The following is a 14,049-nucleotide window of genomic DNA, read 5'->3' as shown; positions in this document are numbered from 1 at the left end:
AGTTAAGGTTTACCCTACCCTAAAACAGCAGCCTAGTAGGAGAAGAATGGTGCCTTCTGTCCCTTTTCTCCCCTCTTCCTCTCTGCAAATTGCTGTCTGGCCTAACATGCCCATTTGTCTGTTCCCAATCTTCCTCTCTTCCCTCGCCTCTCTTCCTTTCAAATACCTGCAGTAATTCAGCATAACTCTGTTGAGCAGATTTTGCTATTGAAAACCACAGAACTGAGATCCACTAATCAAACGTTTCCGGAGAATTGCTAAATTTCAGACACACATTTCCAAGTCATTACGATGTACTGTAAAGCCTAATTCTTAAATAGGGTTATCTATAAAACATAAGAGGGCGGAAAGTAAATCATGGGCTTCAGCACTATGCATTAGGGCTGGGTATATACTTCTAAGAGAAAGCCATTTTGGTGCAGTGGTTAAAGCATCAGGCTAGAAATTGGGAGTTCTGATCCTGTCTTAGGTATGAGGTTGGATGGGTGACCTTGGTCCAGTCACTCCCTCTCAGCCCTAGAAGGGAGACAATAGCAAACCTCTTCTGAAAGGAAACACTGATCTGAAAACACAAAGCAAAAACCACTTACTCCAAACCCACACTTACAAAAGGAACTTCACATCACCCAGTACTGGTTATGAAGCAGCTCTTTTCCAACTGTTAAGAAGCTGCAGTTGAGAGTGGTCAATGTTTTCAATGCAGCTTCTAGAGTACTTGAGACTTGAGAGACCACTCTAAAGTTGTGGCTATCTCTGTCATGTAAGCTTTGCAACCCACGCAGATGGAACTTCTTATGTGCTCCTCTTTGTTGCAAAAAGCTTCTTTAGTTTTATTATACATACATACATACATACATACATACATACATACATCAGACAATCTGATCTAGGGCAGAGGCAAGTAATTGGCTACTATTATTAAGTGGCAATCAAAGGGATATAGGTAAACATTATTAACAAGTACTACTAACTGCAATAACAGAGAGAGAGAGAGAGAGAGAGAGAGAGAGAGAGAGAGAGAGAGAGAGAGAGAGAGAGAGAGAGAGAGAGAGAGAGAGAAGTAATATTTTGGAAATACACCTTGTGTGAATGGATGACAATATAAATTTAACAAGCAGCATGGAGTGCTATCTATAGCCCTCCGCTAGAGTTGTGTCAATAAAACCATGGGTCCTCATCAACTTTTGATCCTGATCGCCAGTTGCATTTGTTTATTGTCTTCTCTCTCTTACTTCCACTGAACAACACTGTTATGGAGATTACCTCCTCAGCTGAAGATTTAGCAGAAACCCTTTAGGAATGTCCTCTGTAGTTATATCACATCTAGCTATGACACTTTCTTTTATCATTTTAGATGGCAGGTAGAAAGCCTTGGGTTCACAAGGCTTGTCGTTTTATGATCTCTGGGTGCATATTGCAGTATTTTCTTGGCAGATAATGCAGTAATTCATGACTGACAATTTTCATTTGTTATTGACTTCAGTCCAACTGAAATTAATCATAATCAAGATCCAACTGAACAATTAATCATGTCTATGTTATACTCCATTTGTTTCAAGGAACCTCAGTCATAATTCATTTTAGTGAACCTGAAGCTGATATATTTTCATATATGACTTTTACTGTGCTATTCTTATTGGTTTTATTTTAAATTTTCTATGACATTTCCCTTTATGTTTAGATTTTTAGAATCACTCAAGCAGACTAGAGCTTGGACCGGATTCAAAGAATTATGTATCTAACTCCAGCTCTCCAAAGGAGGTATGTTCTTCAAACAAGAATTTTCTACACCAAAATCAAATTTCTTTTAAAACTTAGAGTAATTTCCAAACATCAAAGACATTCCAAAATAAGTTATAGTGTAGGGTTTTTCAAACTGTTTTTCATGGAACTCTTGATGGGATTCCATAGGAAGCAATCTAATCCCAGTCATTGTATACTGATTTGTTTGGATGATATATTAATATCCCAAGTAATTTTGAAATTCAGTTTTTAATCTTTGTACATTAGAAATATTTTACATTCACAATATATCAGTTTGTTTTTCATACTTCAAAATAATAAACAAAGGAACTTTCCAGGATGGTAATTGGAACATCCATTTTTGTAAAATTCAAATTACTTACATGTAAATATATACATTTGATTAAATAAATTACAATGTGTACAAGTTTAGTTTTATTGCCAAATTTCTATCTTTAGACCTTTGCCTCTTGATCAGGGTTCTGGGATTTTTTAAAATTAAAGTTAGCCTGAAAAAGCTTGAAAGCCTTTTTTAGATGGAATCTTTTGCTTTACCAAAAATAGCGCCTTTTATTTTATCAAACTTATTTGATAATCTTTAGATGTTTAGACCATGGGTCCCCAACCCTTAGCCTGTGGACCAACAACAGTCCACGGCATGCTAGCAACAAGCTGCACAAACAAGCAAAGCCCCATCCTCAGGATGCAGACACAAAATGCCCACTCTGATCCGTGGAAAAAAAACCTTTCCCCGTGTACCAGTTGCTGATGCCAAAAAGGTTGGGGGCTGCTGGTTTAGACAATTCATTCTATATACTTTGGAACAGACAGCAAAAGGAAATATAGATAACTTTAGAAATTTATACTGTGCAGAACAGCATTGTGAAGTTCATATAAAGGAAATAAATGAATACCAACAAATACCTCATGAAATACACAGTTTGCATGATCTCTGTGACTGTGAACACTAAATAATTACATGCAATTGGCATAAAATCTCTGGCTAATTGTGTTAAGTGTCACTTTAAACCCTAACATGACCTTCAAGTCAATATAATTTAGTGAATGTTAAAGCTGCATTTTCATTTTTGACAGTAATGAGATTATTTTTCAGACAAAGCTTAAGACCTTATCTAACAGCAAATCATTACCCGATAAGTAACTGAACATAAGTACTGTAAACATAAATATACAATTGCTATTAAAATGTCTCTTGCTTAAGATATTTATACTCTACGGACTGAAAGATTCATGTAAAGGTCAAATAGAACTGGATTCCAAAGGCAACATTTATTGAAGTTTCTATCAAACTATTCCTAATAAAGGAGGCATCCATGCTTAATAGATATAGAGTACTAATTTATTTGTATTCTGTCAGTGTCACCTGACAGTATGTTTCAAAATCATTACTTTCAAAGCACTGAAAGCGTATTTTGAAAGCTTGAAAGCATAAATATATATTAATAAGCTGTTAAACTACCCATATTTTAGAATAAATAGTTTTGCATCTTGGAGTTTAAAGGGTTTTATAATAGGGTTGAACATGATAATACTATTAGGATGCTAGATGAGCCAGCTGACAAAAATGTCATTGTGCTATTTCTTATAAGGAGTACTAGTATTCTAGTGTTAGCAGCTGTTATTTCTAGTAACCACTTGTATTTGTTTCAGAAAGAACCTAACAGTTCAGTACTTAATTGCTTGAAGAATGTTGCATAGTAAGTATTGCCATTCCAGTAACTTCATGCAAACTGTATTCTTCTGTTAAGTGCATTCATGTGGTTGCATCAAACAGCAAATTCTGGGGCATAATAAAGACAACGAAACTGTTACTTAATTGATGTCCGATGCAAGGAACCAGAATGACACTGTGAGCTGATCAGAGAAGTTTCTTTATTGCTATTCGCCTATTTATAGGAAGTGCATTTTCTTGGAACAACCAGATAAGGGTTCCAGGAATTTTTTTGGCGGGGAGGCTGTTTCAGGTTTCATTGCATCTTTCCCTGCAGGGATTTCGAGCTAGCCATTCTCTTAGCTCCACCTGCTCACTCTAGCTGCAGATTCTGCCACAATTAGTCCATTTTAACTTTATTGAGGACAATGCCTTTCCTTCTTGGGTGTGAAATTAACAGGTTTCAATATGCTAAGCCCTGGGTGGTGAAGTTATAGCTTTGCTTGAACCTCTCAAGTCAGAGGCTAAATAGGCAGATCTGACAGACCATCACTTTATGGCAGCTTCATAGGACATGAGTCTGAACAAGACTAAGTTCAGGTAATGGGCAGGTATATTCTGGAGGGTGCCTAATTGAAGAACACGTGCCTATCAAGGGCTAAGCAAGGAGATGATCAGCACATCACCTTGAAAAGAGAAACATAATGTTTTTGATCCACTTCAAAACATGCCAGCTTCTGGGGCTATATAAAACAACCTCCAAGTCCTTGCCCTCCAAACAGCTGGAGTTGGTCCCAGCTCTTCATTTTGGCTAATCTTGACCTTTGTACTGACTTGTGGAATTGTCTGATACTCACATTCTGGTTTGTTACAGGGAACTCTTTCTTCTCCTAGCAGATAACTCATGTTACAAAGTAAGATATGGACCTTTTAAAGCCTTAAGTGCTTTCTGGTTAATTAGTCACCTGTCCCAATTATCAGAAATAAATCATAGCATTGAAAAGTATTTACTGTTCACTATAATACTAGCTAGGAATATTACAGCAGAATTTTTTTTCTGAATATTTGGGTTTTCTCTTTAATTTTTATTTTCTGATACAATGGAATGTTAGAAATAAAATTACATAAAGAGCCTTGGGATTATGTCTGTTCATTAACAGGATTTCCCAAGAACAGAATGGGACCAAATTTGGTGGTGGTAGTGGTGGCAGTAAGTCAGAAAAAGAGTTTCAATGTAGGATGAGAGTAGATGGGATTGATGGGATTGTAGAGGGAAAAAATATGGAGAAAAAAATTCCTCTAATGCTTTCCAATGGAAGAGTCACTCAGTAGTAGCTCGGAAAACTGCTCACTACCCAATTATGAAGCTCCATCTTCCCTAATAACATGACCCAGCATAGAACTGCTCTTAAGGGGAAAAAATCCACCAGAATTCTGCATGCTTCCCATACATATTGTGCTTTTCAGGAAGCAGCAATAATTAATGTAACTTAATGGATGTGGCCCTCTTGTCTTCAGCCACATCTACTGAGAATGATCTCTCAATGTTTGTGTGCATCCTGGGAGTGATAATCCACGGGATATTAAAAGGTAATTCATAATAGCTTCCCATGATACTATTACAATGTGTAACTCATGAATTAATGAACAGTGAGGTAATAATAATTATACCAATCCTTACTACGGGCAACATTTACTCTGTGAATCAACCCAATTCTGAAATTACGTACTTAAATTCTTATGGAATTGTAAATTAAGCTACACATATGACAAAATAAAATTATCATGTAAGAATTTTCTTTTCATTTCTGCCCAAAGTATTTATATATTAATTTTACTTGCATTGAATTTAACTGAATGCACTGTCTTATCCATTCATTACTAACACGCTGTGCTTTTTTTTTTTCTTATTCTTTGTTAGGCATTTATTTCAGGATTTTATTCCTGAAGTGGTTAACACTGAATTTCTAAGTTTTTAGAATTTTAGAATGACATGTAAGAGTTAAATATTTCCAAGTATTTCTTGATACTAAAAGAAAAAGATAACATGCTGTTGTTATCTAAGTCACTTCTTTCCATTGTTCTCATTTACCCAATTCCTAGGATGCTTCCACCCTCCCCTTTTCTTTTTCCTACCTATTTATATTCTATTTCAATGATAAAAGAAACTGATTTGGACAGAATATCTCCCAAAGAGATTTAAAATCCTTTGCTATCCAAACAAGATATGAACTTATTGAAAATATATTCTGGGAGAAAATGCTAACTTGTTAAGAATTTGCTTTAAATACTCGTAATAGCATGAAAATAATGAAGCAATTAATCCTAAAATACCTGTGATGAAATCTTACTCTATTCAGCAAGCTTGGTATACCATTTCTTTAGGAATTCAGTGTTACTTGAAAATTTGTGTGACTTCTATTTGAATTACATTAATTTATGTTTATATGTATGGAGAGAAGTTGTATCTACTGAGAGTTTATTCCAATCCATTAATATTGACATTCTAAATTACCAATGAATCAACCATTGAGAAACCTGGGGGTCATTACCTCATATTCTTGGGAAAATTTCAGGCTGTCATTTGCCTTCAGTCTTTCAATGTGATCTGCAAGTTCCAAAATAGGTATTGGTGGATGGCTGGCCATACCTGTTAAAGTAGAAAAAAGATAAAATTGAAAAAATAATGAAAGACGAATATTAATATTCACATTTTAAAACATAGCAATTGAAATGTCTATAAAATGTGTAAATAGTACAGATGTTTTAAGGTGACAGAAGCAGGCATATAGTTTAGTCACTCAAAGCAACACATGCTCTGAAGAGATGAGCTCTGAAGCCAGATTACTAAACATTTTTTTAAAAAAATCAAGCAATTTCACCAAACAACTATTCTCTTGTGTTAGAATGAATATATACATATATATTTATATATATAATAATAATGTAAATATATATATATATTTACACACACATGTATTATGCCAAAGCTTAATGAAGTAGCTAAGTGCAAAGAATGAGATAGTTAGACCTTATGTTCATTTCTGTTTGAATAATGACTCGTAATGTCACATATAACCTTTTGTCTTGAAGTGCGTGAAATGGAAATGGTGCTGGACTTAGATGAAGAGAATGTGAATCAAAGGCAAGGAGAAACCAATCAAAGAGTCCTAAATAGTTGAGAGAAAATAACTTATGAGGAAAACTAACTTGAAGAATGTAGGTTACCAGGGTAACCAGAGAAACTTGGTCCTGCAAAAAGACATTTCGAAAATAAAACAGGGGAAGAAAAAAAAACACCTCACGTGTAATTATAAAATTGAATGAAATGAAATAAATGAATAGCTTGGTTCTTAAAGTAATTGTTGTATTTCAAGAATTGGAGAAGTTGATTAAGGCAAAGAATAATCTAATGATTTTTTCAAAACAAGTTACAAAAAATTTAGGACATTCACATGCAGCTATGGATAGTCAGAGTAAACATGCTCTGCAGCTTATAGACAACAGTCAACAAAGACAAGATTGTACATCAGACATTTAAAGCTTCAAAAATGTTTCCACTAGTAGCAGATTGTAGTGGCAGGGGTTGTACAGAATCAGTTTTGTGAAACACAAACATGCAGTTCACCCTACTTTCTCAGAGAAAAGATAAAAGATCTCAATCCCGTCCCTTTATCAACCCCCAGATATTACCTACAATCTACTTCAGGTGTAAACATCTTTGTCTACAGATGGAAAAACAGTGAACATTGAGAAGGGTCAGGGAAGGGATGGAATGGGATGAGATGGGATAGAAAACCAACAGGGTAAATTGGAGACAGGGTAAAGGGGCGAAATGGGGTCAACTAGCATGATCTGCCAGCTAAAGATTTTAGCAAATCCACAAGTATTTGCTCAAATGGGTATATTTTTTTCAACTGCTGATGTGGGGGTGGGGGTGACTTTTTCACCCATTCAATGTAGTTCCCATATTGTAAGCTTGCCTAGAATAGCTTGTCGTACGGAGACATAAAATTGGCTAGATTTTTAAACTAGTAAACCCCAGGTGTATGGACATTATGTGTAAACAAAAGAAAGATGGCAACTGAAAGAAGGAGTGGGGGGCTCAAGCTGGAAGCCATATTTTCCACAGGTCAGGCTGTTTCACCACTGCAACTCTGAAAGATGTATTCTACAAAAACCAGTTTGCATGATGCTACACAGCTTTATGTGTCATGATCAGGAAATGATAATATAAAGGTAGAAATTACATTTGCCATGTTCTTACTAGGGTGAAAAGAACTCCTGGCTTAATGAAAGAAAGGTCATCACCAGCATGTCGTTTAAATCCTGCTGGTGGCACTGAAGATAGCACTATGGAACGTAATATGATGTGGCAAAACTAATTAGATACATAACAGTTCTTTCGATTGTTTGGTAAGCGTATGAAGCCCACACATTATGGAAACAACTTTCAGAAAGGAAAATAAACAATATTTTTATTGATTTGGAAGATGTTTCAATATTTCTCATATCTTCATTATGGAATATTTACTCTGGGTGGTTTGTTTTTTGAAATAGCCAACACATTTTTAATCCAGATCGAGCATCCCGGTGACACAATATAGAAAGAAAAAAAAGGCACAAGAAAATGCTAGGCTTGTTCAGAAATGGAAGTTGAATAATGGAACATCTAAAACAGTGAACAGAGAAAATAATAGACAAAGATGTTTAGACCTTTTCGAGCGAATCGTGGGAGAGAGTTATTATCATATAAGGATTGAGTGGTAGTTTGGCTAGAGAGGGAGGACACAGAGCCAATCAGGGAGGCGTAGGGGACTGAATTACTGCTCAAAGCTGTAAAAAGTAAAGCCAATTGGAAATGGGAAAGAAATTAGTAACAGCAGCACACCATCATATCAAGTCAATTTTTTTTACAGAGACCGAGGTACTATTCTGCATGCACAATACAACGTGGACATTCAGAACTGAGAAAGAGACAAAAAGGTCAGACTACTCTAATTTTTTCACATACAGAACCAGACAGCTGTATTAGTGGATAATATTATTGTAGAACTGGATCTCAATATTCAATTTTATATTATTGAAAACCGAGATATCACTGTTATGATATATTAGATAAGTTGTAAATAATAAGCCTCAAACGCAGGCTTATATGGAAATAACAGAATCTTCAATGGTGCTCACTCTTTAGCAGAGATAAATAGTCCAAGATGTTAAAATCATCTTCCATGATTTTAACTGTTTTTATTGTATGCATCTAAGACAAGAATTCCTTCTCTATTTTGCTATTTATATGAGCATCATCCTTCTACAAGGGGAGATTCGATTCTTATCAAAATGTGGTACACACTTTGTTCACTTGTTTAAGCAGAAGGGATAACTTTATTTAAGAAGAAAATTGAACCACTTCTGGAATCAACCATCTGATTATTATTATGTTTATGAATTATATAAAATGAATGCCTTTTCTTAAATTTCACAATAATCTCATCAAAGGAAATAAATAGAAAAGTAGTACAAGTGTGCGTGCTTTTCTTTCTTTCTTTCTTTCTTTCTTTCTTTCTTTCTTTCTTTCTTTCTTTCTTTCCTTCCTTCTTTCTTCTTTCTCTTAATTCTCTACCTTTTATTTCATACCCACAGTTTGTTTATCATTTATACATTCTAAAGCATACTGCATACAGATGAGTATTGTTATATTTATTATTAACTTGAAAATGAAATTTGCTTTTTTTTGCTATACAACTGTAGCAGAAGGCCAAGTATTGTACTCAGCATGGTCAACAAATTTCATCTGGTAATGGGCTTCTGCATTCAAGAGTCCATTTTAACTTAAATACTGTAGAATACAGATGGCTTGATGTTATGAATCTGGAAAGCATCCACTGCTGATGCATATTTGCATGACAATGTATCCTAAGAGCATTTTTATTAACAGATATGGGTGGAACAGCATATGCCAATGTTTTCTTCCCTCCATACTCCCCCATTATATTAAAAGAGAGATGAGGAAAAAAAATAAACCAAACAACACAGAAATGGAAATTATGTAGCCCTGGTGCAAGCCACACAATACAAAAACATGCATGTATCAGATTTCATTGTCAAGCATCCCATTTGCCCAGGTATATTAGAGATATAGCATTCTTCAGTTACTAGTTACATCTAATTCTCTGGTGGTGCGTGTTTCTGAAGAAAGTGCTAATTTTATAATGCACATAAAGAAGCTATGACATACGTGAACAAAAGCACATGAGCAGTAGTAGCATTCTTGCCATTCATCCTAAGGATTAAAAATGCTAAATATTCACATTTGCTCAGCTTCCCATGGGGAACAAAAGTAAGAAAGCAAATACACCTTAAGAACAGGTACACTGAAGATGGGTTTAAAAAATTATGTCATCTCTTGGGGTTAAGCTCCTTATTGACAAATTTTCAGAAAATATCGTCCTGATGTTGTCTTAAATTCCTCAGCTTTTTATAAACTACATCAACTACGTTAACCTTATCAACTTATGCTGTATGAACAATCAGAGATGCTTCCCATACAACACAGATTCTGACATGGTCAGAACTGGCCACTTTTGGTTGCTTGCAAGGATGCTACCTTTCATTCAGGTTGCTGGGGAGATCCCTTATTGGCCACTTTAGTTTTGACAGCAAATAGTGTGTGAGAATGTCTGGTTCCATAGAGATGACTGTCCGACCAGGGCTTTGCAATACATAGGTCAAATGTTATCTAAAGTGCTTATATACATGTCATCTCTCAAAAGACCATCAAACTTCGGTAAAAAGTAGGCTCCCCATGGCACAGCAGTATTGGCTTCTCCCTCTGGCTTCATTCAGCACTGCTCTTTTGACAGGTGTTTTTGTTTCCTTTCCTTTTTTACAAGAAAAAGAAACAGGTAGAGTAACATCATGGACAGATTAAGACTTCATATTTATCACCCTCAGAGAATGGACGTGTCCCAAAAATGGACACTTGTCTGTTCCTGTTAGTTCTCCAATTGCATGGAATGATTTACAGAATGGGAGAAATCTGCCGTATGTGCCCCATTTTACATCTTTTGATATTTGATCATTACACAAGTGACTTTACATATGGACACGACTGGAAAAAACAAAGTAAAGTAAGAGAAATGCTACAATCATCACATCTGATCAAGGATTTGATCATGGTTTTGGTTTAAGAGGAAGGCAAGAAATTGCCTTCGCCTAACACAACTTATGTTTGAATCAAGCTTTTAGTATGCATGTAGTCAAGAGATGACTGCACCAATATGTATAATGTGAAGCCTACTGCTCATTTGATGTTGATTTAATATTAAGAAAAATAGGTTTATTAATTAATAACTTAAAATTTTACAAATGAGCTTTTCTTTTGGTTTTTTTGATTTTTGAATTCTTTTTAATTAAATTACAGTTGTGATGCTGCAAATATAAGAATATTAAAACATTCTTGTTACTTCTACCACAGGTTTTGCAATGTTTCTTTTTGAATTGTTTTTTTTTTTCTGTTATTTTCAATTATAATAGGTTCAAACTCCTATAAGTTATAATGGATAACCTCCAATGATGAAAAAGCTGCAGTTCATAGCATGTTCCAAAATTTAGCGAAGATTCCTCTCACAGAAGAGACTGAGAAAATTATTTGAAAATTCTTCTTCCTGTAGTCATAAATATCACACAGAATTGCAAAAGAAAGAATGAGAACTTGGATATCTACCACTGCAATATGGTCTCAACTATATCCTCTGTGAATACAAAGCTGGATCCAGCTTTGAATAGATACAACTCAACTGGCTTGCCATGCACTTTTACTAGGATATTAGTTCTATTCAGACATTTGAAGCCAGTATAAACCAATATCTGAAAAGGAAGAGAAAGAGGAGAAGGAGGAGGAGGAGGAGGAGGAGGAGGAGGAGGAGGAGGAGGAGAAGGAGAAGAAGAAGAAGAAGAAGAAGAAGAAGAAGAAGAAGAAGAAGAAGAAGAAGAAGAAGAAGAAGAGTAGGAGGAGGAGGAGGAAAAAGAGGAGGAGGAGGAAGAAGAAGAGGAAGAAATAGTAGTAGTAGTAGTAGTAGTAGATTGGACCTTGTCCCTATTGAAATGGGCAGAGAGGTCTTTACATCATGCTTACTGTGCCAAAGAAGAACAAAGGGCAAATTTACTGACTGCATTCTCCTTTTCTCTTTTCATATGTTGGTTAAATGAATTTCTTAATATCTGAAGAGAGATTTTCAATTCATTTTGTTAAAAACACAGATACTATATGGAGGAATACTGAGAAGAAGGCCTTGTGTTGATTTACTCATCGAAAACATTTGTACATTATTTCCCATTAAAAAGTCTCAAAGTGGTATGAGATTTTTAAAATCTCAAATTATGTTGAATTTCCTGCCCTACTGACATTTATTATAGAGACATGAGGTAGGATAAAATTAGAAAACTATGAAATGATCATTAAATTCAAAGCTGCAATAATTCCAACCGACGCTGATAGTTGTTCAGTTGTGTGCAATGTTGTTTGACAAATAATTTGTTGCAATTTTGGTTTGTACTTTCCTTTTACATTAACTATTTTTCACTCATCATGTCTTCATTATTCTTTTTACATTCTCATATCAAAGAAAAATATGTCAAGGAGTCAAACTAAATTTGAGAAACTGAGAAAACAGATTGTCCTCATTCTCAGAAAACATATTTTAGGTTAAACTCAGGACAAGATAAAATGCATTCTGGATGATTTAATCCAGAGTACATACAGCTTGTAGTGTTACTGAGCTGCATGGGTCAGGCAGTTGTTCTCAAACCTCTTTTGTATATAAGTATTGTTTGCTTTACTTAATGTAACATAAAAGTCATGCCTGTAGGATTTGATCTACGATGGTAGTTTACATACAGGCAAATAATGGAGTGATAAGCATGCATGAGTAAATGGATTTTGAACAGAAAACTGGGCAAAAGAGAAGCAATGTAGGCTTTAACTGTATGTATATTTAATATATATTCACATAGCAGATATCCAATGCTAGTTTACTTAGTACAGAAAGTTATTGTATTTTTTATAAAAAAAATAAAAGCTACAATGCTGGTATAAAACATAGGAAGTCCTCAATTTACAACCACAATTGAGCCCAAAATTTCTGTTGCTAAGTGAAATATTTGTTAAGTGAATTCTGACTTATTTTACAACATTTCTTGCCAAAGTTGTTAAGTGAATCACTGCAGTTGTTAAGTTAGTGACATTGCTGTTAAGTGAATCAGGCTTTCTCCTTAACTTTTCTTGTCAGAAGTTCACAAAAGCAGATCACGTGACCCCAGAACACTGCAACCATCATAAATATGAGTCAGCTGCCAGGAGTCTGAATTTTGATCACATGACCATGGGGATGCTTCAACAATCGTTGGGTGAAAAATGGTTGTAAGTCACTTTTTTCAGTTCCCTTGTAACTTTGAACAGTTACTGAATGAATGGTTGTAAGTCAAGGGCTACCCGTAGTTATTTCTTAACTAACCACTTTCTTTTTCTCTTGAGCCTTTTAAATATTTTTTCCTATTACCTCTGGCTTTTTTCATTCCTTCTGGTGTTGTACATGTTTAAAGAACTTTAAATCCTCATCAAAATGAGATTCTAATTAAGACAGTACATAGAATATTTGAGGAAGGACATGATTATTTTGAATTTATGAATGACATTAAACACCCCACTAGTCTATCTTATAACTATGGACTTCTAAAAATAACATTAATTAAAGACAAAATATGATTAATTTGGTACATTTCACTAGCATAAAACCAACAGGAAAGAAGTACAGTTTGAAGTAGAGAAATGTTTCAAACTGAGCCTTCAGTAATCAACAGAAGCAACATAGTCAAAGATAAATTAATTTTTTTCATACAGTATTTACTCCTATGAAACTATGAAACATCAAAATCACCTAGGCAATAGGTTGTTTAGATAATTAAAACAGAATGTTTGCAAATTACCTGGAGTTTGAAAATTTAGGCGTCTTAGCTCTACTGGATCTGTGGGATGATGTGAAGGAATTTCTTTACTGTTAGGGATACTGTTCTTTCTAGAGTCTGTGTCTGCCCTTTTCCTGCATAAAGAAAGTGAATACAATCATTAAGGTTATCAATCTAGAACGTATTTATTTATTATTGACATCATTACCCCTCTTGCCAAAGCAACACTAACAAATCATAGATATATAAGTTCTAATATATTGTTTTTGGCATACACTTAGGATTTTAAAAGATCAACAGAGAAATCAAGTTCTGTCAAATCAGTGAAAATGACACAATTATGTTAATAGAATAATCTATTATGAAACTTGTATATATTTAATTTTTGGGGTGAATCTAGGTCAACCAAAAGATAATTAAATATGCCTGAATACTGATAAAATTAAGAACAATTGGACTACCATTAAATGTTACAAGTGCACTGATTTCAATAAGATTTGTACATGTACAAATTTGTACATCTCTGGAATGAGCCCAGTGATTATTGCAATCCCAAATCTTATGGAATCTTAAATTTGGAGCTTTTCTAAAACCATTTAAAGAAAAGAATTTTGGCTCATGTTCAAACTATTGGCTGTTGCCTAATATCAACACAGCTCCCTTTTCTG

At 34.7% G+C, this 14,049-nt stretch overlaps 1 protein-coding gene across 2 annotated transcripts in view; it reads right to left on the bottom strand.

Annotated features, from left to right (window-relative positions):
* Window positions 1–14,049, bottom strand: part of PTPRD (protein tyrosine phosphatase receptor type D) — a gene marked incomplete at its 5' end in the record, with an annotated part of 318,231 nt that overhangs the window by 100,126 nt on the left and 204,056 nt on the right. Inside the window, 3 exons of one of the 2 annotated variants that reach the window (XM_083352519.1) lie at window positions 5,968–6,065; window positions 6,626–6,667; window positions 13,403–13,515. In XM_083352519.1, the coding sequence (XP_083208645.1) occupies window positions 5,968–6,065; window positions 6,626–6,667; window positions 13,403–13,515 (253 nt within the window). The remainder of the gene's footprint in view (window positions 1–5,967; window positions 6,066–6,625; window positions 6,668–13,402; window positions 13,516–14,049) is intronic. The other variant, XM_083352520.1, reaches the window with a different exon arrangement.

Source organism: Vipera ursinii (genome assembly GCF_947247035.1).
Source record: "Vipera ursinii genome assembly, chromosome: 2".
NCBI lineage: Eukaryota > Metazoa > Chordata > Lepidosauria > Squamata > Viperidae > Vipera > Vipera ursinii.
The sequence above is the reverse complement of the archived record's forward strand: the minus strand, read 5'-3'. Positions and strand labels throughout refer to the sequence as shown.